This window comes from Melozone crissalis, unplaced genomic scaffold, assembly GCF_028551555.1.
Source record: "Melozone crissalis strain CALT ecotype California unplaced genomic scaffold, PUWL_Pcris_2 ptg000004l_1, whole genome shotgun sequence".
NCBI lineage: Eukaryota > Metazoa > Chordata > Aves > Passeriformes > Passerellidae > Melozone > Melozone crissalis.
In genome coordinates this window covers 21,728,945-21,755,152 of record NW_026535782.1, presented here as the reverse complement: position 1 = coordinate 21,755,152, position 26,208 = coordinate 21,728,945, and the positions used below count along the sequence as shown (strand labels likewise).

Sequence of the window (26,208 nt, the reverse complement as noted above, 5' to 3'; positions counted from 1 at the left end):
TTGCAGTCAGATAACATGCAATTATCTGAAATAAAAATATAGCCACAATACTCTCATTATGGTACCCAGCCTAAAAAAGATACGAATTTGAATGCCTTGATTAAAACAGCTGTCAGCAGATGCATTTAATTTTACAGCCATACCAATTTTTTCAAAGTAGAAAAGCAAGTAAGAAACAAAAGAAAGGCTCCTTACATCTAAATTGAGGTTTTATACATGAACTAAATAAGTTTATATACATTCATATTTATAACTGTTTTAAGCACATCCTAAAAAGATAGTTTTAATTAATTTTGCTTTTGTATTGAAAGGGGTTCATTCTGAAAGTGGTCATGGAGTGTAAGAATCTGAATGGGGACAGAATGGGATAGAGGATGAAGTTGGCAGCACTCAAATAATAACCTCTTGCTCCAACTTTAAGTCCAGTCTTTACAAAAGACAGAGTACTATAATTCTTTTCTTAGGCCTAAATAATTGAATTTGAATATACCAAGGTATTTTTTCCTCCTTTTAAGGCATCTCAGGTTAGAATTTACAACCATATTCTGGTCATGTGCAGCACTTTGAATCTCAAGATGTGATTTCACTGGAACCATTATAAATCTGTGGCTGTTAGCCTATTTGCATCAGAAAACAGGTAGATATGGTGGAGAGTTTCACTAATTGTATTTGAAAAATTGATGCCCAAAACACAACAGAAGTCACATCATGAAGAAGTATCAGGAAATCAAGAGGAATAAAACTTTTAAAATCAGATACTCAATGACATATCCTTCTGAAAACTGCAGAAGATTAATAACCTCATCCAAAGTGTCCCCAGGAAAACTGATCTCAGTTCCCACTGTTAAAAATCCCATTGATATTGGTGGAACAGTTTCACGGTGCTAGTGTGTTCAGTTACACATGAAATCCACAGGTCTTAAAAACAGAATTTCTAAGCTGACCTTCACTGGGCACAAATCAGTTTCAGAATTGCTTCTTCAGATGGATCCGAAAGCCAAGCAACATTTAACATGATAATGTGTAAATACTCAGTATTTACAGAAAATACAGGAACACTGATTTTATCATTAAGGGAAGATTGGTGCCTGACAGTTTCAGTGGTCTACTATGATGGCATTACAGCATTGGTGGGTAAGGAAAGAGCAACTGGCATCATCTACCTGGAATTGTACAAAGAATTTAACATTGTACTGCATGACAGCCTTCCTTCAAACTGGAGAGATGTGGATTTGAAGCATAGACCAGGGGGTGGAATGGCTGGATGACACTCAAAGAGTTGTGATCAGTCACTTGTGATGGGTTATGATCCCAAGGGTTGGAAGTGGGGCGGGCACTGTGTCACATCTGTGTTGGTGACTTGGACAGCAGCATTAAGTGCACCTCAGCAAGGCTGCCAACACCAAACTGTGTGGTAGAATCAACATGCTGGAGGGAAGGGGACCTTCACACGATTAAGGGGTGGGTCTGTGCAAACTCGTGAAGTTCCAGAAAGCCAAGTGCAAGGCCCTGCACCTGGGTCAGCTTAATCCCATGCACAAGTACAGGATGGGCACAGAACGTACTGGATTACTTTCTCCCCTTGGCAGAGGAGCCCTGGGGAGAAAAACTTGCAGGTGTTGATGGACAAGAAGCTTAATGCAACCTAGCAATGGGCAGTTGCAGCCCAGAAAGCCAAACATGCCCTGAGCTTCAGCAAAAGCAACGTGGGCAGCAGGGTAAGGGAGGAGATTCTGCCCCTCTACTCCACTCTCATGACCCTACCTGAAATGCTGCATCCAACTCTGGGACCCCCAAAAAAAGGACATGAACATGCTGGGGAGAGTCCAAAGGAGGAACAAAAAGGTGATCAGAGGGTTGGAGCACCTCTCCTATGAAGACAGGCTGAGAGAGGTTGGGTTGTTCAAAACAGAGAAGAGAAGGCTCCAGGGAGACTTACTGCAGCCTTCCAGAACCTAAAGGGGGCTACAAGAGAAGTGGAGAGTGACTTAGCACAAGGGCGTGTGGTGATAGGACAAGGAGGAATGGCTTTAAACTGAAAGACACAAGTTTAGATTACATATAGAGATGAAATCCTTTCCTGTAAGAGTGGTGAAGCACTGGAACAGGTTGTCCAGAGCAGTTGTGGATGCCCCATCCTTGGAAGTATTCAAGGCCAGTTTGAATGGGGCTTTTAGAAACCTGGTGTAGTGCAAGGCATTGGCAAAGGGGCTGGAAAGAGATGATCTTTAAATTCCCTTCCAACCTATGCCATTCTACAATTCTAGGAGAAAGATGAGTCACAAGTTAAGCTAAGTACATCAGCAAATTCTAAGGTACAAATTTAAACATGCCATTAGGGAGAAATAAAATTTTTCAAAAATACTCCAGCATTCCAGGAAGGCAAATAATTTCATTACTTTAATCATCACATTTATTTTAGAAAACTGTATTGATTTTTGGCATCCAGCCATGACAAAGACTATGAACTCTGGCTGTGAGCATGAGCAGCTGAAACACTCACTTTCTGATCTCCATTGAACTTTGCGGGTTTTCAGAGTTCACATCCTGCACAAAACCACTGGCTGACGCTGCAGCTTCTTTATGTACCAGGTCTTTGGTGTGATGGATTCCTTACAGCTTTGCCAAAGAAATGAATTTCAGTTGAACTGACCGTGTTTTGGGCTATGGTTTTGCCAGGCTTCTGCACACTGCATCAAGGATGCAAGACTGAATTTCTACATTGATAGTCTGAAATGTTTCCTTTTGTTGTAAGAATAATAGTCCACAATATGCATGCTGATGTAATTGCAAGACTTGAAACTTCTATCTTGGAGTGGCTATCTCAATTATCTGACTATATATTTCTATTTTTATATTATATAATTCTTTATCTTTAGCACTTTTGTCTGACTATATAATCACATAATGTGTATTACATGACAGCTACACTCATCCTGATTTTGGGGTGGACCAAGAATGAGGCCTAGGCTAGCTGTAAATGCTGAAGATAGAAAACAAATTCTAATAACAAACAAAGGAAGTAAGGTAAAGACCTCAAGCAGAAAGTGGGCAGTGATATAACAACAATCACATCACTGATTCTGCTCTTCTAGAAAATCTTCCAGTGCCTGAGTGGGAGAAGAGGTGTCTCCTGCTCAGCAAGAATTCTGCAGAAAGTGGAGAGAAGGTGCTAGAAAAGAACTTGCTCCAACTATGGTTGAACAAAGGACTGCAACAGCCCATTCAGAGAAAAGAACTTTTGGGAATTTCACAAGGAAAATTTTTATCAAAGAATAAGAGCTTTTCAGGTTTTGGCATAGAATGTGATTTTATGAAACTACTGTCATTTGGCAGTACTGTTATTACTGAAACATTGGAGACACTGCACTTTATAAAGTTTTATTAAAGCGATACGTTGGATGAAATATTTTTAGTAATTGTTCATGATATACCTCTTTCTCAGTAATAGAGATGGAATAAAATGTACTTTTAGACTTTTAGAAAGAGGTGAACATGAACTGCCATATCCATCCAATTACGAAGACTATACTTAGGAATCTAGCAATTATGTAGGAATAAAAACAGGTTTTTTTCCTAGCAGGCTATCAACTACTGAATTGCAAGTATCTACCAAATATAACTCAAAAAACTTAAACAGGATGAGGAACTGAAAAGATATGGTATAAAATAAATACATACTACAGTGGTTCAGGGAATTTAAACCCAAATTAAAGGTGAAATTTATGTCTGTGGGCCCAGTGCAAAATCCCATTGCAGCCAATGGATAATGCTTTTCTCTCTTCAGTGTAATTATCTTTCAGCCACACTGGTCTGTGAATATTTTTTTTAAAGCCTAGGACATGAAATGTTTCCACATTAGCCCTTACCAGGGAAATGGTGAAAGTGCAGGGGTGTTAGGAGCTCCCTTGCTCCTGTTTGCTGCCCTCTCAAGTGTGTGGTTGTGTGTGGATGTAGATGGGCACATGTGGTCTACTTCAAGCAAGAGGAAAGCTGCCACACTATACTCACTCTCCTCCTCTGCCTCCTGGTCTTATTCATGCCAATACAGATAAGAAGCCACATATGTTTTTGTTTGATATTTAGGAGTCTCCATTAGAAAAAAACAGGATGAGACTGCTTTATGTAACTTGAATGAGACAAATAAAGAACTTAATCTTCAAGCTAAAGAGATCTCACAATTTTTGTTTGTTGCTTTGGTTTTAAAGTTGGTTGTTTTTTTTTTAATCTCAGAGTTCAGATCTCCCTAAACTTAATTATATCTCTCTCAAATGCTTTGCCTTGAGAAGAAAAGTGAGATGAAGAGTGATTTGTCTCACTATTCTTCCTATCACAACTAGGGTGTGGGAAAACGCATGACACAGCCTTTCCAAACAGAGACTGGCAAGGCAAGCCACAGATTTCTTTCTTGGTAGCTGAGACAGATGGGAGACTTCCACCTGCATGCCCTCCCATATGCATACCTTTTCTGTGCTCATACATAAATAATGTCATGCAAAGCACCCACCCCTCGTGCAGTGCATTAGCAATCTGTGCAGAACACGCTCCATGCGGCCACATGGGAGCCTGGGCAGTGATTTTAGTCCCTGAGATGCTCCCAGGAAAGCCAGGGAAAGGTTGAGACAGACCACAATGTTAGATCAGCAAATGCAACGCGGGAAGCCACCCTCCCCACAGCTGACCTAGGGCCCCAGGTCATCCTGGCCCTTTCCTTTGGCAAACAATGCAGCATTTTGGGTTATTGCTGTGCTGGAGGAAGGGAAGAAGGGAAGAAGGGAAGAAGGGAAGAAGGGAAGAAGGGAAGGGCAGACATGTTCTGCAGGGACTGAGTCACACTTCCAGCCCTTTCCTTTTGCAAACAATGCAGCATTTTGTGCTACTGCTGTGCTGGAGGAAGGGAAAAGGGAAGAAGGGAAGGGCAGACATGTTCCTCTCTGGACTGAGTGACACTTCCAGCTGACAGCAGTACCCACCGGGGAGAGCAGGTTGGTGGGAGAGCCCTGAATTGCTGATACAACAGTTTTCATGCACTGAGGAGGGCTGGCATCTGAGAACATGGTCCAAAAATTGTATCTGACTCATGTGGTTGCCAAGCCTCAGCCATTCTGGTGGGTTTTGACCACCTTTACTTTTCCATACTAGAACTGTAAAAGCACTTTTTTATCCTAGTGGAAAAGTTTTCCTCAGGACATGAACTTTCTTTTACAGGACCAAACACAGATATGAATAAAAACTTTCCTGCAAATATTTCTGATAATACAATATTTTTGTATTTTTTCACTGTTTTCAAATATTCAAGATAATAAATAATGAAAACTAAAAATAGGCAGAAATCTTAAACAACTCTCATTTACATGAAAGAAAGTTCACCATTATGTATGATAATGAATTATTTTCAACATCTTTTCATGCTAACAAATTGTCATTTCACAGCATAGCTTAACAATGATACCCAGGATTAAATAAATGCTCTCAAAAATCTTTTAGTCATTTCTTGAAAAATTATAATCGTACAACTTGACGGCCAGACTAAATGTAACAATCACTATTCATGGACAGTTTTATCCTGACACAATATATTTAACAATGCCAGAAAAGATTAGTAGTCAGATCACTCAATATAAATCATCTATGAAGTACCTTATTGAAATTTTTATATTGAGACAAAAAGGAAACCATAAGAAACTTATGTATTGTGTTGCTTATCCAAACTGATATTATTCATTTGGGTTATAGTATAAGATTTACTGTGAGCAATAATATTGGAAAATATTTGTATATTCTTTTATACTATTTATGCTATTTACCAGGAAATCTGCCTTACCTTTTGGATGATTCTAGGTTTCTGTTCAGTAGTCAGTACCTTATACCAAGATAAATTACTTAAATATGAAAGAATTAATAGATAAACTTAAAAACCTTCAAACCAGGGAGAGAATACTGTATGTGTATCCAAATGCACATATATCATAGATACAATTATTTCATTTTTTCATGCAGTTTTATTTGTGGGAATGTATCCCAAAAACTTTTATTCAAGCTTAATGAAAGGTTTGTTTTGTTCCAGTTAGTACAGAACTTAAATTGACTGAGCTATAATGTGTTGTTAGTTTTTTTCAATTAAGCCTATTGTGAGAATAATGAATGTGTTTAGAAGCCATCTTTAGAACATTCATACATGTGTAAAGAACATACTTTTCCAATATAAACTTATCATTTTGTTTGAGAAAACATAGAATATGGAAATATAAATCATCAAGCTAAACATTCAAATAGGTGTATAATAGAAAATCTCATAGAAACTGCTTTTAATTGTTTGTAGGTGATGTGGCTATCTATCTCATAAGGAAACTTTCTCTAGTTCCAGGGTACAAAATATTGTCCAGTTAAGAATACTAACCTAAGCTGACACAATCCAGTATAAACATATGTACATACAATAGAACTCTCTAGCGATTCTGCAAAATTATTTTTAATAAAAGCTTCTAAACCTATATTACTAGCTTGATTTGTTTAATTAAAATACTGTGATTCCTAACACACATTTCTGAGCATGTATAGCTGTATTTTTTTATTAAAGAAAGCTAGTGGGAGCTTATGCAAATACATACTAATATAAGAATATTTAGTTATGGTTCTCTATTGTCTTATTTATTTATCTTACCACTAGCTACAGTTGTTGACTTGTCATCAGTCTTGTCTAAGATCTTTTTTTTTGACTTTATTCAACAAACTTATTTTTGCTTCTTTCAAATGCCATCCCTCTCTTGCCATATATAATTTGTCTCTCCTGAATCAGCCAAGTTATCAACATATCAAAAAAAATCAGCCTGTTTCAAGTAACGCTTATAATTTTGCAATACTGATGGTGATGACAGAGTACTGGAGACAGTGGTCTGTAGAGAGACTCATCTGACAGCAGGAGGTGCAGATATTTAACTCCTTGTGTGTATCTTTCTTTTGTGACCCACAAACATGTCTGCACTTCATAGTAATTCCATCAGTGTTCAAGATGCTTCATTGCTACCTAGAAGTCCTCTTGACAACACACTTTCTTAAATCCATGAGAAAGTGTGCTTGTATTTGCATTGCATCACTTAGCAATATAACAGCATTACACAAAGCTGTCTCAGAAGGCTGCAATTAGCCATGAGCAGAGCTGGAAACAACCAAAATGGGGACCTTTATGAAAAAAAAAAAAAAAAAAAAGACAACCTCTGACTTCCAAAAAAGTTGAAGGCACTTCAAAGAACTCCTTAGTGATGAACTACACAAGGGCAAATAGCAACTGATCATTCTTTAGCTAGATGAGCTGTTTGTGGAAGAATTACATTGTGAAGATATTCAGAAGTCAGCCAGAATCCTCAAGCAACCAACAAGCGGCTGCTGACAATGCTTCCAGAGAATGATTTAAAACAGGAGATGGTAAGATAAATCAAAATCTTTCTGAATTAGTTGCATTGGAGAGCTGAAAATATTTACAAATGAGAAACAAAGCAGACACAAATTAGCTATCATAAATAAATGGATGGTGCATTAACCACCTTTACAATCCATCCATCTTTGGTACATTTACAGAAGTTTTCTAATTTTGCAAAGTAAACACAAAAATAAAAAAGACACTAACAGAAAAACAAGTCAAGTTCCTATCTAAGGTTTTCATATCATCAACCACTTTAGACTGGATATCATATATCTATACTAGGAAAAATAAAAATAAGTTCACAGTGTTGCAATAGCTCTACTAAGCAGGTGTGCTACTAGAAAATGTCCTGAATAAATGGATTTTGACCTACCAGTATCTGTTTAGGACACACTGTTGAGGATGCTTCATTTAGGACATTTCAGAAATGAGGCTATACACATCACATTGCTTGAGCAACAATAAAGTAAATACAAAAACCCCATGCTTAATATCATCACTCCTTTATTTTTCCTATCTTGAGGAGAAAAAAAAAAAATTTATTGATGTCTAATTTGCACTATATAAATAATGTCTACAGAATATAAACTATCATCCAGGCTATTTTATTTCTGCTGCTTAAAGCTAAAAATAAAAGCCCTTTAGGTTTTGAGCATACCCTTTTGTATGAGGTTCTTGCATGAAAACCCTTTTTTTTTTTTTACTTATCTCTATATTAAACTTTTGGTAGGATTTGTCTCTGACTATTTTTAGAAATAAAATACAGATTTTCAACATTTCAGAGTAGAAGAAAATTGCTTGCAATAATATTTAAGTAATTTTAATACGGTTTTATTGGTCTCCCAGTCTGACATATAAATTTGAAAACTATCATGTCACCTTGCTTTTTAATCCTTTTTTCCCATTTTTCCAGTCTTTTCATGTAATTAAGTTTTTTCTTAAATCTTAACTAATCTCCTTTTCAGTCTTTCAGACAAAGCTTTCCTTCAGACAAGGGTGAAAAAAATCAATGATGTTTTAGACAGGGCTTTTTGCTCAGATGACATTGTAATCATTGGCTGCCCACTTGGCACCTGTCTGTGAATTTTTTTGATACATCTGCTTTACCTTTTTGCCCATCCCTGCACAGAGACAGAATCTTCCTCTGCACATTCTGCAATGATGACAAGGAGCTGCTTGAATCCCCCTACCCCCATCTATAACTCAAGTATTCAGTCACATTATTTTTTTAACCTAGTTTTCTAAGATCACTCTTTCATGCATTTTTCAAATTATTAACTTGATCTTTAAATTCTGTCACTTCACTAATATTTATGATGTATATAAATAATGAATACTACTTCTAACATTAAATAGCATAACTCCTCAGCCTTATCAATGTAGCAGAAAATTATTATTTTATTCATAACTTTCACTGCACATTGCTGAGATGGTTTCTAAATGTTAGCACACTTAGTCTTACTAGTTTTCTTAATTGCACTTTGTCAAAACCCTTGGGAAAATCCAAATAAATTATACCAAGCATTTTTCCTTCAACCATTACTTGGATGACCTGTGCATACAGTTCCAACAGATCTGAGAAGGTTTTCTTTCAGCAAAGATTCCCTGGCATACAGTTCTAACAGATCTGAGAAGATTTTCTTTCAGCAGAGATTCCCTGGCTTCCTTTAGCAGAAATTAATCTAAAGTTTTGCTCCTATTTCCTATTTGCTCCTAATTCCATTATTGAAATATAATGATCTATAATATATACTCACATATTCAATCTATTTAGCTAAAACTGAACTCAGACTTACAGGCTAGTAGGATATTATTAGTTTGCTGGAAAAAAAGGCAGAAAAAGCAAAACAATATCCAAATTTTAATATTCAATTTTTCAATAGGCAATTAAGTGCTTTAAAATTTGCATCAGCTTAACTCCTTCAGTTCCTTATAAGCTTTGTGTGTAGCCAATCAGCCATCTGATTCTGCTTTCCTTTCAAATGTCTCTTACTATTTCCTTTATTGACTCAACTTAATAAAACAGCTAATTTTTACTCTTTAAAGTGCAAGATAGCTAACTGCATTTTTTATAGGAGACTTCACACAAACAAATCTTTCAGCTTCTTTGTAAGAGTTCTTTTGACATCTGTTCTTTTAAAAACAGCAGGTCTGATGACATTTTCGTGAGTTTTTTTTGGTTCTGATATAATTGAAAAAATCTTTGCTATTTCTTATATCTTCAGCTATAAGGTCTTCAGACTGCTGCTGAGAATATATTCTCTATCTTCTATTTTTCCTGTCATAATTTGTGTTCTGTTTCAATAGCTACATTTGTCTGGAATTTATCTGGAAGAGACTACATTTGAGGTGAAATAAACCCTTAACCCTCACATCTTTCTGTGTTGCTTTTTAATATTTTTCTTAATTATCTGAGACTGATGTGATATTTTGAATTCTATTCATGTGGTAATGCAAATGAATTTCTATAATTAATTTCATGGCCACAAAAGGAAATTCAAATATCTACTTTATTACAAGGAATTACAGTGGGAATTACACCCAAATATTATCACATATTATCAAATATTTGATAATATGTGGGTGATTATATTATATATATGTTATCAAATATATAATATATGTACGTTATATATATAATATGTATTATATATATATTATCAAGTATATAGCAAAAGTTTCACAACTCAATTATAAAGCACCAAAATAGAAGAAAAGAAAATTTATAAATCAATTTTAAAATTGTATTTCTACACCAACTCTTTCGACTAGGAATTCCTCACTCATATACCATTTTTGCAATTTTTATTTAGACCAGACTCACCCTTTTTTTCAACCATATCTCTTTCTGCCACAGACAGTCATAGAAGACATGTTTTTCAATGCTCCATAAAAGGTTTGTTTACAGTAACTTGATTTTACTGTTTTCCTACCAGAATAAAATGATCCTAATGTTTCCTTTCTTCCAGAAAGCTCTGGCAGACTTTCCCCAGTCTGGGTAGGGTTTATCCTGAAGCATCATATCTGTGACCTACAGGGAAAGAAGAAACAGTAGACAGTTACACCAAGGCAGTACTAGCAAGGACTTTAGGAACATTTTCATTTATGTGTGGCACAGCTGCATCAGTTCTGATAATGATAACAGACAGTGGACTAATAGTGTGCCCAGTGTTATTTGCAATCAAGATAATTGATAATTAATATTGGGCTACATATTGTGCCTCTAGAAGTGCATGCAACTCCTTGAGAAACAATGAAACCTGTAGAGATCCAAAGATAAGAGGAACCAATCTGAAAGTTACAGCAACCTACAGGAGGTGAGTTACATTCCCCTGTGGCTGTGGAGCTTTCTGGCCCAATCTGGGAGAGGGGAAGCACTTCCCTGAGAGCAGCATCAGCAGAATTTCCACTCCTGAGACCAGAACTGCAGCTAGGGAGTGGAAGCCTGTGCATTAAGCACTACATAACATTTATAATGTCCTCTCAGTTCCTGCTACCAGTATAAAAAGCACACTTGGGACTGGCAACAGAAAAAAAAAAAAACCCTTAAAACTTGCAAAAATTTTTAAAAGTATGAAATATTTATTCTCATTTTCATAATTCCTGTCTAAAGAGACCATCTGTTTCTCTGTCCAGATACTCATATGTATGCAGTACTTCTGGGTGATACATGGAAGGATTAAAAATGACTTTCAGCTCACTGAGGGAGGTGAATACCCCTCAGGCACCTGCTTCTTTGGGAAACTGTGTTTTCATATCCATTTACTTCAAATTAACTGTACTAAAAAGCACCAGAAGTTACATCACAATAAACTCATAAATTCTGTTGTGCAAAAGATGCAGAGTGGAAAGCCTATCCATTTGTAAAGATTTAAGAAACAATTGATCAGATAAAGGAAAATTGGGGTGACCATCTGCTTCAAAATGCAGATAAGCAAACCAAATTCCATATCACTGTTATCAGTACAAAGTGGGAAATTATTACGTGTTGTGATCAAAATGAAAATAAATCTTAAGATTCCAGAAGGAAATAATTTCAAACTAAAGACAAAATTTCACAGCTGCTTTAAAATCCAATTTGTCATACAGAGTGTAAGCTACCACTTTCAATCAATGGCATTAAGAGTGTTTATCAAAGAGAACATGTGGCCAGTGAGTAAATTAAAAATAGATCCAAGTACTAAATTTTGGCTTCAAGTCCATTTGTGGTTAAAAGAGCTCAGTGTATTAGCCTGGGCTGGGTCCAAAGGATAATGACTAAATTAAATAAATAGAAATGAACATTCTAGAATTGTATTATTCCATTAAATCTAACCTTAACAAAGAACAGATCAAAGAACAGATAATATTCTAAAATACCACCTTTAATAACTGTTTAATGTGGGTAAATCTTTTCTCTGATCAGCAAGCTATAATATTTTTTAATATGATCTCGATTATCTAAATAAATACTTCAATAAATATTTAAGGTTGAACAAGACTTCTGTAAAGATTTAATTCAATCCATTTAGTAACACTTTTTTGTCCTCTTAGGAAGAGTCTACCTAGTAATGAATATTTGCAAAGAAGAGCAGCTATTTCAAGAGGCTTTATACAAGTTTCAAAATAGTTTCTCCAGATGCTTTCTGGAAAATTATTATATTTGGGAGAAGGATGCAATTTGCAGCTCTATGACCAATTACCAAAGGAGCATGTTTCATAAGAATGACATTCGAGATGGAGATATTTTCTGAGGAAAATAGCAAGATGAGGCAGGAAATGTTCTTTCTGCTACCAAATAGCTGGTTTTCATCTCCCAGCTTTGGCATTTTTTTAAAGTCATATCACCAGATCAATGTCAGGTCAGTTGCAGCTAAATTGGCTAAAGCAGAGACAGTCATTAAAGGGATGCATTCCATAAAGAGAAATCCAATTACCTTTTGCATTAGAGAAATCAAATTCATTTTCTGATTTGGTCAAGGACAGTCACTGTAGAAAACAGCTCACAGGAGAAAAGCACTCAACACTGTCATACAGCAGAGAAGTTTTAAATATATATTAAATACCCATTGTTTTTAGAAAAAGAAAAAATATAAATTTTAATTTAATTTGCAGAGCTTCATGTAAAGAAATGTGTGTTTTTTTCTTTCTCTATTTGTATTTCACAATGTTATTCCGGGACAGCATATATTTATTTCTGCTTTGCTGGACTATGTTTGAAAACATTGCTGATACATGGGAATAGAAAAAAATTGGACACTTTAGTAAATGTCTGCCTGCATCTCACATCATCAAAATAAAATAGGGAAAGCCACTTACAATGTAATTAAGTAATGTATTTTTTTCTTGAACTAGGACATGCAATACACTTTAATCAATAATTACACTGCTTCAGTTCAAAAAGGAATGGCCCCAACATAAGGCAATGTATACATTTTCGTTTCATTTAGTGTCTCATGAGAGAGAAACAGTTACACTATATTAAATTTCAAAAGCAAAACTATATCACACACACTGATTTTATAAGTTACACAAATGCCACAAAAAGCTCAATTTACATTAATAATTATTATGTTTTATATATATTATGACATCTTAATTTTTATTTTGTTCTATAAAATATGACTTTATCAACTATTCATATTACTCACATTATATTAATTATGAGGCTAACTCCTAATGGTTTAAAAAAGATATATTGCTGTCAGTAATTGCAAAATGTTCTGACTTCCATTTTTCATTATAGAAATAGAAAATTGTTCATTTTGATATGCTCCTTTTGATGTTTGATACAATCATTGAACCACAGAAAGGCTTGGGTTGGAAGGGACCTTACAGATCCTCTATTTCCAACCCCTCCCTGCCTTGGGCAGGGACACCTTACACTAGACCAGGTCGTCCAGAGCCCCATCCAACCTGGCCTATGATAGATACTATTTTACAATATATAATACAATCATTTGTAATATTATATTGTATCACACCGAAGAAACAATCTGGGATTCAAAGTCATTCAGAGCAAGGAACTTACTCAGACAAGAAGTGCAGAAAGCAAAATCATAAAAAGCTTTAAAAAAAAAAACCGACAATAGAGTAAGGTACCCAAGATATCTGAGAGGTACCAAGTGGTGCAGTAAGACACCTTAAGGATCATTTATTCTTTCCTTGCAGTTACTCTTTGAGCCTATTGCTCAGGATACGCTGCACATACTTTACATCTCTCCACACACACTCATGTCAAGTGACGCTGCGTTGCACCTCACAGGGTCCTTCCCTTCCCAGCAGAGACAACCTCCGCACTGGGAGTGTCAGCTAAGGCAAAGTATCCCTTCGAAGTTAACAGCAAGTGAAATTTCCTTGAAATAAATAAAAAAAAAAAAAAAAAGAAAAAAAAGAAAAAAAAGAAAATGGACTCATACTTTGGTCATGCCTACAAAGTATCATCGAAATACTCCACTACCAGGGACTATGCTATCATCATTTTTAGAGCACTAAGAGATAACCCACAGAAAACTCATGTGGCACAGGCTGCTTGCCAAGCTGCTTTCATCTAACAAACTGCATTTTAGAAATGCAGAAATATAAAACTACATCAGTTGGTTTGATAGTAGCACTTCTTCATATAACCAGCTGCAGAAACTGTTTCTTACTAGAGAAATGGGCTCTGGGCTTTAGGACACAGTATATTCTATCCTGCAATATTCATGAAATGGAGACAAGCCCTTAACAGAGAATTTTCATTGCTTTATTCATGCTTGGATAAAGCATCAAAACAGGGTAAGAGCAGCCCTCCAGAATTCAACAGTAGGTAGAAGAATCTAAGATCCACAAGAAAAGCCAGAAAACACAAACCAAATTATGAAATATGAAATATTTTTGTATTCTTTTGATGTCGCAGTGAGTAGCAAAAAGTCTAATGGACAGCAGGACTCCAACAAAAAAATCAGTAAAGAAGCTGTTTGTTTGTGTGCAACTACTCAGCCAGAAGGACATGACATCACAGTGTTATTGTTGGAAAACTGAGTACCCTGGATAACTGCATTTGCCAAAACATACCTATCTCTACCACTGTCAAATACATGATTGAAGTATTAAAAGTTTTCATTTTTTTCAATTTTTATAATCTTATAAATTTAAATATCTTGTTTTAAATCATAAACCGCTTTGTAAGTAGCACTATATTAAGTAACCTCTATATAAGTAGCACTTGACACTCAGCCTTTAAACAGTGCATAATGTGCCCATCTCCACTCACCCCAAACTCAAACCAAGAAACATTATTTTCAGTCCTGCAACTGGGGCATTTCATTGATAACAGTAAATATCATAGATTCCACAATCTTTTAGAAATTATAAGGATGCCATAGTGACAGGACAGGCCAGAGGGCAGTTTCCCATGGCAAGATTATGAACATTGCATTCCTCATCAAAAGAATCCATCAATAGTTTTGCAAAGACTGAACACTGCCTATATGTTTCTGAAAAGTATGTGAGTTTTATTTCTAGAAAAAACAGGGGCTAAATCAGGCTAAAGTAATTATGTTTTCTGAAGTCAGAATGTGAAGTCAATGAGAGCTAATGCACACCGCTGAGGGGATACACTTCCCTTGCCTTGCTGTTCTGTGCTTTTAGGTAAGAGCTAAATATAGGTGTCCCACTAACTGCACATCAATTCTTTATCATATCTCAGTCTTCAAGTACTGTACTTCACCACAGTGATCATATACAAAACATTTAGTACTCAGTCATTAAAAGTTTCCATCCATCACTTTTCTCTTCTTTGAAATATGTAAAAATTGTGGAGCTGTTCGCTTGATGCATAAAAGTAACCTATAGGGAAAAAGTTTTTACACTTTTTTCATCTGGATTTCTGGGAGAAAATTATCTTCTGTGAATCGAGTCTGATACTCCTCTGATGGCATGACAGGATGGGTCAGCAAGGGGAGGTTAGCTGATGTTGTCTGCGTCAACTCCAGCAAGGCTTTTGACTCTATTTCCCATAATAACATCATGGATAAGCTCAGAAATTGTGAGTCAGATGAATGGACAGTGAGGTGGATCAAGAACTGGCTGAATGGCAGAACTCAGAGGGTTGTAGTCAGCCAAGTAGGATCCAGTCAGGGGTGTTCCCCAGGGATCAATACTGGGACCAGCCTTAACTTTTCTATCAGCAATGTAGACAAAGGGATAGAATGACACTGGAAGCCTGATAACATAAATCCCAACATGGTTTCCTACATTTTTTAGTGTTTCTCACCAAAGTGTCATTAAAACCTCATCAAGTTTGCAGAGAATGTAAAACTGTGGGGAGTGGTTGATATACTTGAAAGCTCTGCTGCCGTTCAGTGGGACCCTGGTAGGCTGGAGAGTTGAGCAGAAAGAAATGAGGCTTAGAGAAGGCAAATCAGGATCCTGCACCTGGGGAAGATAACCCCAAGTGCCAGCACAGGCTGGGGCTGACCTCCTAGAAGCAGCTCTGTGGAGAAGGGCTTGGGGAACCTGGAGGGTGTGAGCTGACTATGAGCCAGCAGTGCCCTTGTGGCCAGGAGGGCCAGTGGTACCCTGGGGTGCATTGGGAAGAGTGTGGCCAGCAGGCTGAGGGAGGTGATCTTGCTCCTTCACTTGGCCCAAGAGAAGCCACATCTGGAGTGCTGTGTCAGTTCTGGGCTCCACAGTTCACAAGGGCAAAGAACTACTGGGGAGGGGCCAGGGGAGGCCACAGTGATGATGAGGGGTCTGGAGCATCTCATCTTATGAGGAGATACTGTGGAAGCTGGGCCTGTTTGGTCTGGAGAAAACGAAGAGGGGATCTCAATACATATAAATATCTCAAAGGCAGGTGCCAAGAGGATGGTGCCAGACTCTTTTCAGTGGTACGCAGAGACAGGACAAGGAGCAATGGCCATAAACTGAGAAAAAATAAGTTCTACCTCAACATGAGGAGGAACTGCTTTACACAGAGGGTTGCAGAGAACTGGAACAGGCCCACAGAGGTTGTGGAGTCTCCCTCCTCTGGAGACATTCCAAACACACCTGGACACATTCCTGTGTCACCTGCTCTAGGTGACTTTGTTTTGACAGGGGTTTGGACTAGATGGTCTTCAGAAGTCCCTTCCAACCCTTACAATTCTGTGATCGTATCTCAACTGTTACACATCTTACACATGAAAATATGCAATGCTTCTTTTAATTCTGAAATAGTTTTGGCAGTTGAGCAGAAGTGTCAAGAACTTTGTTACAGATTCTTCTGAAATAACTGTTAATTTATTTCAATCCCCTCTGCTGCATTTTGGAATAAACAAAATGTGTGTTTGAAAACAAATTTAACAAATATTTGTAATTAGGCTTACAGATCCATAAGGGGGGCAATATTTTTCAAGCTAAATATTATTAGTCAGCTGTAAATACACTACTAGATTTTAAAGTTTGTCTTCTTCCTCTATTTTGTAGCATTCCTAACTTAGTTGACTTCTACCCTTAAAAAAATTGAATCTTCCTTTAGGTTTCTTCTCCTTCTATTTAATTGCAATGATTTTTTTTCATATTTGCATTTTCAAAGCAACAACAATCACAGAGATAAAATGGCCCCTTCAATATACTTTTTATTGTTTTCTCATTTTAGTCAGAGCCAGAACATTGTTCTTGTCTTACGAACACATACTGTTCTAATAAGTAAACCCTGAAAAATAACATTAAATTGCTGTCACAATTCAGTAACCAAGATGAGTGATAAAGAATATTATGGTTCACTTTTGTGGCTCCCACAATGGCCTCCAGTATAATTTTGTGCATTTGCATATTTCTCACCATACTCTAAGTATTGCTCTTATGAGCTTTTATGCCCCCAAACCACAACATTTGGACATGTGTACTGTTTTACACCCAAATATCCACCAAAACCTTCTCACCTAAAGAACTTCTTCTGCATGAACATGGAGGAGGCTTATGTTAATTAATGCTATCTTCACTGATCCCTGCAAATTTATTTCTCCACCCACTGAGGAAGCAGCAAGCCTCTTTGTTTTTAGCTGGAATGTCTTGATTTGGTTCTGGTATTGTCATAATGGTTTCTGGGCAATCCATGCTGGGATAACAACTCAACAAGATGGCAAGAACTAAAAATATATAGACTTTAGGTTCAACTTTAGAAAAGTCACTACTGCCAGCATTTCCTTTCAATTTCCAAATTCATTTAGGACAGAATGCTCCACAAAGCCAACATCTAGACCACAATGAATTTCTGGTAAAAAACTTTAGATATCAAAAGATGAGTTAGGGAGAAATCTGGTCTGCAATTATTTTAAGTCTATTCAATTTTTCTGGAAATTATACTTTGTATTTCAATACCAGGAGAAATAATTTCTAAATAGATTTTGCTTTTCTTAAATGCCTAATCTAAAATGAAAAAAAAAATTTAAAAAAAAATTCTTTTAACTGGAACTTTCTTGACAGTTCATACATATAAGTAATTGTTTAGGATCAATTTTACAACTGAAGCAGAGCTTCTGCAGAAAATTTCTAAGCTGTGCCATTTCATTTCCTAACATTTCAAGTCCCTACTGTGCACATAAATCATTATATACGTGCAACAAAATGTCCTGGCTGCCGTGTGGCAAGCACTTGCTGTTTATATAATCATTGACAGCACATTTCAGAAGACTTTTTTCCTTGCTTTGCAGCTTCCTTATTAGTGTTACAAATGCAGAAGCAGAGGTCTGGATAATGTCACATATTACAGACAAAGGGCAAGATATAAAGCCACATCATGATTTTCATTTAAGGCATTCAGCTCAGTTCCATTTTAGATTGTCATGACAGGAAAGCTTGCTTTACTCATTTAGAGAGCTTGGTGGTTCAGGTGAAAGGCCAGAGACAGAAGTCATGCCACGTTTGATGCAATGGCACATGCATCTAAATCAATGTAGATTCTTTTTATAGTCACTGAAAAGAAAAAAATGTTTCTGGGATGAAATTCACTTCAAAATAGATTCTGTTGTGAAGATGTACCTATTTTTCTTCACTCTAAATCTGAACCTGCTCAGATGATCACACTGCTGCCACTGGAAGTCAGATAACATAAATCCCAATATGGTTTCCTACATTTTTAAGTGTTTCACACCCAAATGTCATTAACCCAATTAATGACATCTGTGATGGCTCATAGGTGATGAGGTTTTGCCATAGGAAAGGGCTGTATTCACACATCCTATGCCTAAAAAGTAGGCTTTTGTCCTCATTAGGCTGTTTCAGGAAAAGATACTTAGAGAATCCTTAGAGTTCCTTTGGCAAGTCCTGGAGAATTTTGACAAAGGATTTTAGAGAATAGAGAAGTTATATTACAAAAGGGTAACACAACCTAGGGAGCAGAGCCAGACAATGCAAACATCAGAGACAGAGGTACCTTCCTATGTTTCCACAGGATGTGTTTCTGTATTTTTGAGACTAAAACTGCAAAGTTCTATAGGGAATGATGCCAAAGGTGCATTGGTTTTCTTCTGTGCAGTAGACTGTTGCTTAAAGCAGTCAAATCAGTGTGCCCATTTTTAGTCTTGGATCTAACAGTGCTTATATTTTAACCAATATCATAGGCATTATGCATTGACTTTAATTCTAAAGACACACCTAGGCAAAGTAGCAGCCTTCAAATCTCCCCATCTTCTGAAGCTGCAGATTCAGACTCTTCACAACTTATCCTTTCTTTAATCCTATGAATAACATTGTACAGCTATCTACAAACCAAAGCACTGAAGAAAGAATTGAGCCAACCCCTCATTATTATAGAGGTAGCCTATGACAGAAGGTTCAAGATGAGTTCATGCTGAAAGGGAATTTTTATGCAAAATTCAAATAGCAGTTTTTAAATTAGGTTTGGATCCATAAATTTACCTCAGCACATACAGGTTCCCAACTTTGAGCTGTACAATCACATCCCATAATCACAGAGGTTTTGTTTTCGCATATATGAAACTCTACACCAAATGGTGGCCCACAGTAATTAAGGTGTGGTTCATCCTCTGAGACTGTCTTAACCTAAGCAAAATTTTTGATGTCTGAATGTACCTGTCACAGACAAGTTCAACTGCCTGGTCCCACACAGAACATAGAATTCAGGGCAGTCACTATCTGCAGCAATGAAAAACTGGGAACAAATTCTGGTTTGATTTGGCACAATACAACACAGATGCTGAGCTGTTCTGGATATATTGCCAGCCATTCTGGAATGACAAGGAGTAGTTATGTCTCTAAAGACAGTTCTTCTGGACTTTGCAAACAGGAAGCTTACCGGAGGACCTGCAGCAGAGCAGAACATCAGCTTAGGCATGGAATAAATATCAGTACCCAAGACATGAAGGAGTCCCATGCCAGACAGGTTCACAAGACAAAGGTTTCTACTTATCAAATTTAATTTCAGGCCTGTCTTCCTTCAACATCTCCATCTAACAATATTCTCAGTAACACCTGCACGTACCCATGTGCTCTAACAGATGCAGACAGCTTTCTGCATGGGCCATTAGCTATTACTCTTGAGCAGTGCCATCATTTTTATTTGTATCATGATGCCCTCAGAGACTCACAGTTAGAGTTGTAAACTGTCAATGCAACGTCTGTGTAGTCTGTGTTTTGAGTGCCAGAAGGTCAGCATTTGCTGTTCTGACAATCGTAGTTTTGCAGTTCTTGCTCTTCAGAAAAAAGTGACAACATGCATGTCACTTGGTGCCTTTCACAAGCCTTCTCCTTTCCCACAAATATTTTAAAATTGTGTTTGGTGAGTTAAGGGATGAAAGAAGAACAACAAATGTATAAATAACACTTGTGCAACACTTAAGTACACAGTGTGATTCGGTGACACATGAGGAAGCAAAAAATGTAACCTTTGTGACAATACATTCTGACATTAGCATATTTCCAATTAATTATTAGGGAGGTTGCCATTAACTTCCACTTAGGGACTAACGAGGGAGTATCTTGTTATGAATGAGTGAATGTGAGATACAATGGGTGTTTCTGACACTTGACTTTTGGGAATTGATTTCACTTTACACAGTTTGTTCTAGATCAACAGTTAAATAGGGTAAATATAAGTTAGAAAAAGCATATATTTGAAAATTCTCTATTGTTGTCTACATAATGCAGAACCTAGTAAAGACTAATGAATGTGTTTTAATGAAGAGTGTGATTTCAAGCTCTGATGTTTACTCTCTGCACCCAGGCACAGAACCACAGGAGAACCATCTGAACACAGGGATGCCCCTGGCGATGGGCAGGAGGCACACAGGCCACTCTGCTGAGACACTCGCCTGTCTCCTCTTGCCAGAACAAGGCACCTAATTAAATGAAAATCCATCTCCATGCTGCTGGCACCGTGCTGCTTTTCCAGTTGATTCAAGGCTGTGATGTACTGACAGCTCAGAGTGGTTTCAATCCATTTCATTTCTTGAGTAAGTAAAGGGGAACTTGAAACTTCCTTTACGTGGCCTTTTCTGTTCTGCACTCAAGGCAAACACAGCTACTACATGACAATATTTTCAGTGTAAATAGAGAATGACAGAAATTCTGCACAAAACAAGTTTCTCATGCAAACTCTTACTGGAAAACAAACTGAAAAAATTCAAGAAGCACTTCTGAAAAACCTTACATTGGCTCTTTCCCATATTTTCTTTATCATACTGTAAAGGATTATACAACTAGAATAATATTTATGTGCAGCTGCTGGTCCTTTGACAGATTTTTGGGCAGCATCATTAATTGTTTTTAGTTACATTTTTATACTGAAGCTACAATCACACTGAGAACATAATCCACCAACAAGTTATAAATCCTTCTATTTGTCCCCATTTCCTGTGCAATTCTGCACTTGAGGTGCAAGCATGGCCACAGTTTTGTTCAATCCTCTTTAAATGGTAAATAATTACTTTGGTCTAACTTCCAGACTAAAGAGTACTCATGGAAGGTATTCAGTGGAAGGTGATTAGCACCAGTTTCATTTCAACAGCAGAAAATCTCCAGACTCTGTTGGAAAGACATTTGCTATTCTGAATAACAAATATTTTGTTTTGAAAAGTCAGTCAATTATTTTTCCTGTTGGATTATGTTCTTTAAGAAAACCTAGGTAATTTTTTAACAATTCAGATTATAATTAAAATGTAAAAATATCCATCAAAAATTCACAAGAGGATGTAGCATCTTATTAGAAAGCTGAGAAACAATGATTACTCTTAAACTGTATTGGCATTGTTCAAGGAATTCTCAGTGCTGAAAGAAGAACACAAAATGAATGTCCCTATTCCCTAAATAGGGAACTTTTGGGATTAGTTATTAAAAAAATTGAGATCATAACTAAAGTTGTCTCTATTAAAAATTCATAATATTGAAGGCCTTGAGGATTTCAATTGATATTACTATTCCCTTAAAACTGTGTGATTGGCTTAGCTCAGATATACCAAATTAAGAAAGATATCACCATCAAGTTTCATTTTATTTTCATTCAGGTTTTAAGGTTCATGTTTTTATAGACTCTCCACCAAATTTGATGCCTTCAAATAAAGCAGAGGATAAGACACTCTTATATCACACAAAACTCCACTTTGGCTTTCAGATAAAATCGCTGCTACTTCCGAGTCAAGAAAAAATATTACAAATTTTAACAGCTCCAAATATTGATATTTTTCTGTACAGTAAGCACCAAAGGGGAAGCTGGTTATTAAACATTAATGGATACAACTGAAAATGTTTCACACTGATCCTTGTTTGGGAGGAATATTGAAGACACACAGGGGATAGGGGTTTGTGAAGAATTCCTAAGTACTTGTTGGGTTGCTAGAGAGGATTTCAGAAAAGGAGGCGCAGCAAAAAGAGAGCTGAGAGAAATCACAGTATCTCTAGGGACAAAATTTTACACTCCCTTCTGGACTTGTGCTGAAATATGTTCCACAGCCAATTTGACAGTAAGTAGATAAGAGGTTCTGCAGACTGGGAAGTCAATGATTGCTAGAAATGATTGGTAGTAACACTGCATTCTCACATGCCCTTGGCTATAGAAAATAGCAGTCTTTAACCAAAATGCTTAGTTACTGAGCATAGGCAGAACTTTGTACCTTTGTTGGTTTTGTTCAATAAGAAGTGAAAGAATACCAGGACCTCTGGGCAAAGAGAACATTCAAAGAGAATGGAAAGAAATCTGTTCCACTTTTAGGGACACTTGAGAACACAATCCTTAAAATATAGTTGTTTTTTAGCCTCTGGTACACTTTCATTTGAAATTTAATATCTCTTATATAAACAAAGAATCTAGGTTGTTTTTCAGGTTTTATTTTTGGCTTCTTATGTATGACTATCCATCTGCAAACATTAATCCCATGGGGATGCAGGACTGATGTCACTTAGAAGAAAGCAAGCAACATTAGATCATGGCTGCACAGTTATTTGCCATTAGTTAGACATGTTTGGTTTCTTATCTACTGTCTACATACAAGACCATGGGAAATCAGCTAATGGTCACTCATTAAAACATACTTTTGCCTTATACATATTTATAAGAAACACTGTAGTGAGAACCAATACATTCTTTCAAAAAAGAACAAAGGAGAAAAAGCTCAAGGAGACCAACTTTACATGAAAGGGAAAGTTAGTTTTCTTAAATGTTCAGATGTTGCAAATTAAAAAATGCTGCTTTATCAACATGGTGTAAAGCAGATATTTTTATCAGATTCTCTTTTGAATAACAATTTGCGGTCAATTACTACTTCCCACATGGACATTTCTCAAGGCTGAGCCATACTGTGTGCACAGCTGATATGGTGCAATCTTTGCTCTACAGCTGTTCTTGTTTGTCATCTCAGCTTACTTGATTAAGTATTTTAATCAGTGTTTTGCTTAAAACCATGCACCTTCTGTTGAAAATTGTCTGGCTGGTATTTAGTTAAAAACCAGTTGACTTCTCAACATCTTTCTTAGACTTTGTCCATTTCTCATGCCATAATTTTTGAAGGGTTTATAATTAGTATCTTAAATTCTTTCTTACAAAACAATAATGGATATTCTCTAATACCTGAAAATTCTCTACTAATAATGATGATAAGCAGCTTCCAATGAAGCTGTTTTAAGTTTAATGCCATGGAGAATATATAACAAGACTGCCTTATTTTGCTTTAAACTTTCTGACTCTAAAAACCAAAATATTGTGTTTAGTAAACTTATCTTCCGACTGTTTTGTTAAGTTACCTCTTTTATTCAGCCAAATCATGTGTTTTGATTATTTTCTTGGACAAAGTAGTTCTGATTTTTCTCACAGAGTTCTCTGGAAATGCAATGCAGATTATATTTACACGCTTGAACTAGCTTTGATGTACAATCTGAAATCACCTTTATTCTAGTCATGCTGCTTATGTTTATATATGTCTCCCTTATGATATTAACATAACCCAGGAGCATTATCATTTGGGCTTTTCTGAGTAGACCATTTGGCTGAGCTCCAGCTGTTTGCCTTTCTGGGGAAATGTAAATCTGCCCTCCAGAGCCCACATCATATATTTTCTTAGTATCTTCTAGAAATTTTTGTTGAGAAATGAGAAACAAAAGCTAAGAATTAACAGAAGGACTTAAAAAATTATATCTTTACCTTATGACTGTGAAGAGAAGGCAAAGACTCAGATTATTAGTGCTCTCAAATAGTAACTACATATTCTCAAGTGATATGAGACAAAAAGTTCACTTTAACTGGAAAAATATACAGATACTATCTTTACTGGATATCCACTACTGCAATAGTTGAAGTAAATTTATATCTACAGCTGATTTACTTTAAATTACATCACCTCTCAGATAAATTACATCTATCAAATATGTGAGTTCTGCTTTACTAAAGTTTCATCCTCCTTGCCTTAGGTCATCTTTGAACCAGTCCTTAGACTACAGTTTTGATGCCTCTGAATTCTCACTGTTAATCCTAAATCCTTGCTCAAAAAAAGTATATTTTCAAATTACTCAGCCCAGGACTATGTAGCCCATTGGCATGAGAGCAGTGTGACATTTTACCTGACAACTCCACTCTAATTCCAGTTTGAAAGACAGTCTGTTGAAAACTAAGCTTGGGCTGGTGCACTTGCATTTTAGCCCAGGTGGATATTAACCTAGGAGGCATACTGCTGGTTTAACTACTACCTAGCCTAATTACTGTACTACCACTTCAAGCATAAATGACAAATATAAGTAGTGATGCTCAGCGTATGCATAATGCATAAAGCTGAAGTACACATTCCCTGATTTCTTTTGTCACATAAGCAGGAATCTCATGAAAATGTCCATGTCAGTTGACTGAAAAATTGGAACAGAATTTTTAAGGTTTATTTATATAAGCATATAAAATTTATCTCTATATGCTTAAAAACTAGTAATGTCTGTAAACAGTTTTATTAAAATTGCAGCTCCTCTCTGTATATTGGCAAAACCATTTTATAACAGATGAATAATGAAATATGATTACAGCTCTAGATTAGCTAAAATTGGTATGACCTTAGGTCTACTATGAAGCATTTTTCATGCAAAACCACAGTATATACAGGCATTTTAGCTTGCAATAGGGCCTCCTGAATCCTATGCAAACCCAAAGTTTAATAAATACCCTTATCAGCTTTGAAAACCTTTTTCATTTTTTGATAGGAAAATGAAACAAGAAAATAGACAGTCAAAGATGACTGAAAGAGATTCTAGAAAGAGAGTGAGATGGAAGACAGAGTGAGAAGTGTGGAAAAGATATAATACTAAAAATGAGAGTATGAGTTGAAATAATCTTAGTAAATTGACATAGTAATGTATAGTTGCAAAAGAATGGAGATCCAATTCAGAGCTCTTCACACTTCCTTCAAAAGAAAGAAGGATTGACACTGACAGGTAGATTATCCCTAGATTAAAGAAAACTACAGCTTTAAACCAGAATATTTCATAGGACATCTCAGAATGACTATTAATTACTGAAGTGTTTGAAGGGGAATCCAAACAGCTGTTCAAATAAGACAAACTACCAACCCACAGGACAAGAACCAAGCCAAGGCAGATCAAAGACACAACTTTCAGGAGCAGAAAGTTCATGTGTAAGACCCCAGTGTCATACTATGCTTGAGAGACAGGCAGAAATTAGATACTACCTGAAGTTACTAAATATAAAATACACCTAACTGGAGTAGTCTGTAGATTTTTCACATTCATGAGTAATTAAAATATCTTCAAAACACACAGAATCCAGTGCTGTCATGTGAATCATTGAAGATACAGAGAGGAGCAATGGAAAATTGCTTAGTGATTTATAAGCCTTACTATCTCATTGGATAAACATGTGAAGAGACTTTTTATATAAAGTCTTCAAAAACCTTTGGTCCACTATGGAGCAATGCGAGAGCCCAGCAAGGAAAACTCAAAACTGGCACCAGCACAAGGCAGTGTCTCCTTATGGACTGCAAAGCCATCTACACACACTTAGCTTTGGCTCACAAGCAGTGGATCTAACATGCTTCAGCCTCTTGAGACACAGACAGATTAATTTTGAAGGACCACAACACATTGCTTTCATTTTTATAACCCAGGCCTGACTTCTATGCATTGTGCACCCTTGTACTTCTTATGCTGGGTTTGCAAATATAGATTTGCTACTTTTTTTTCCCATGCCAAATGAAAAGTAATGAAGGTAAACTGATTCATGTTTATGTGAATGTTTCATTCCAGTTACTAGGCTAATAAGTTAAACCATGTTGTAATCCTGTAGTCAGCAGTCAGCAGTTCAATTAAGTTTGGCATAGAAGACTTGAGTTTTT

The 26,208-nt window shown here is 36.4% G+C and overlaps 1 protein-coding gene across 1 annotated transcript in view; it reads right to left on the bottom strand.

Moving 5' to 3' along the window:
• The window catches only part of TMEM117 (transmembrane protein 117), a 178,067-nt gene that overhangs the window by 55,879 nt on the left and 95,980 nt on the right, over positions 1-26,208 (bottom strand). The window contains exon 5 of the mRNA XM_054280845.1: positions 10,357-10,454. Within this exon, the coding sequence (XP_054136820.1) occupies positions 10,357-10,454 (98 nt within the window). The remainder of the gene's footprint in view (positions 1-10,356; positions 10,455-26,208) is intronic.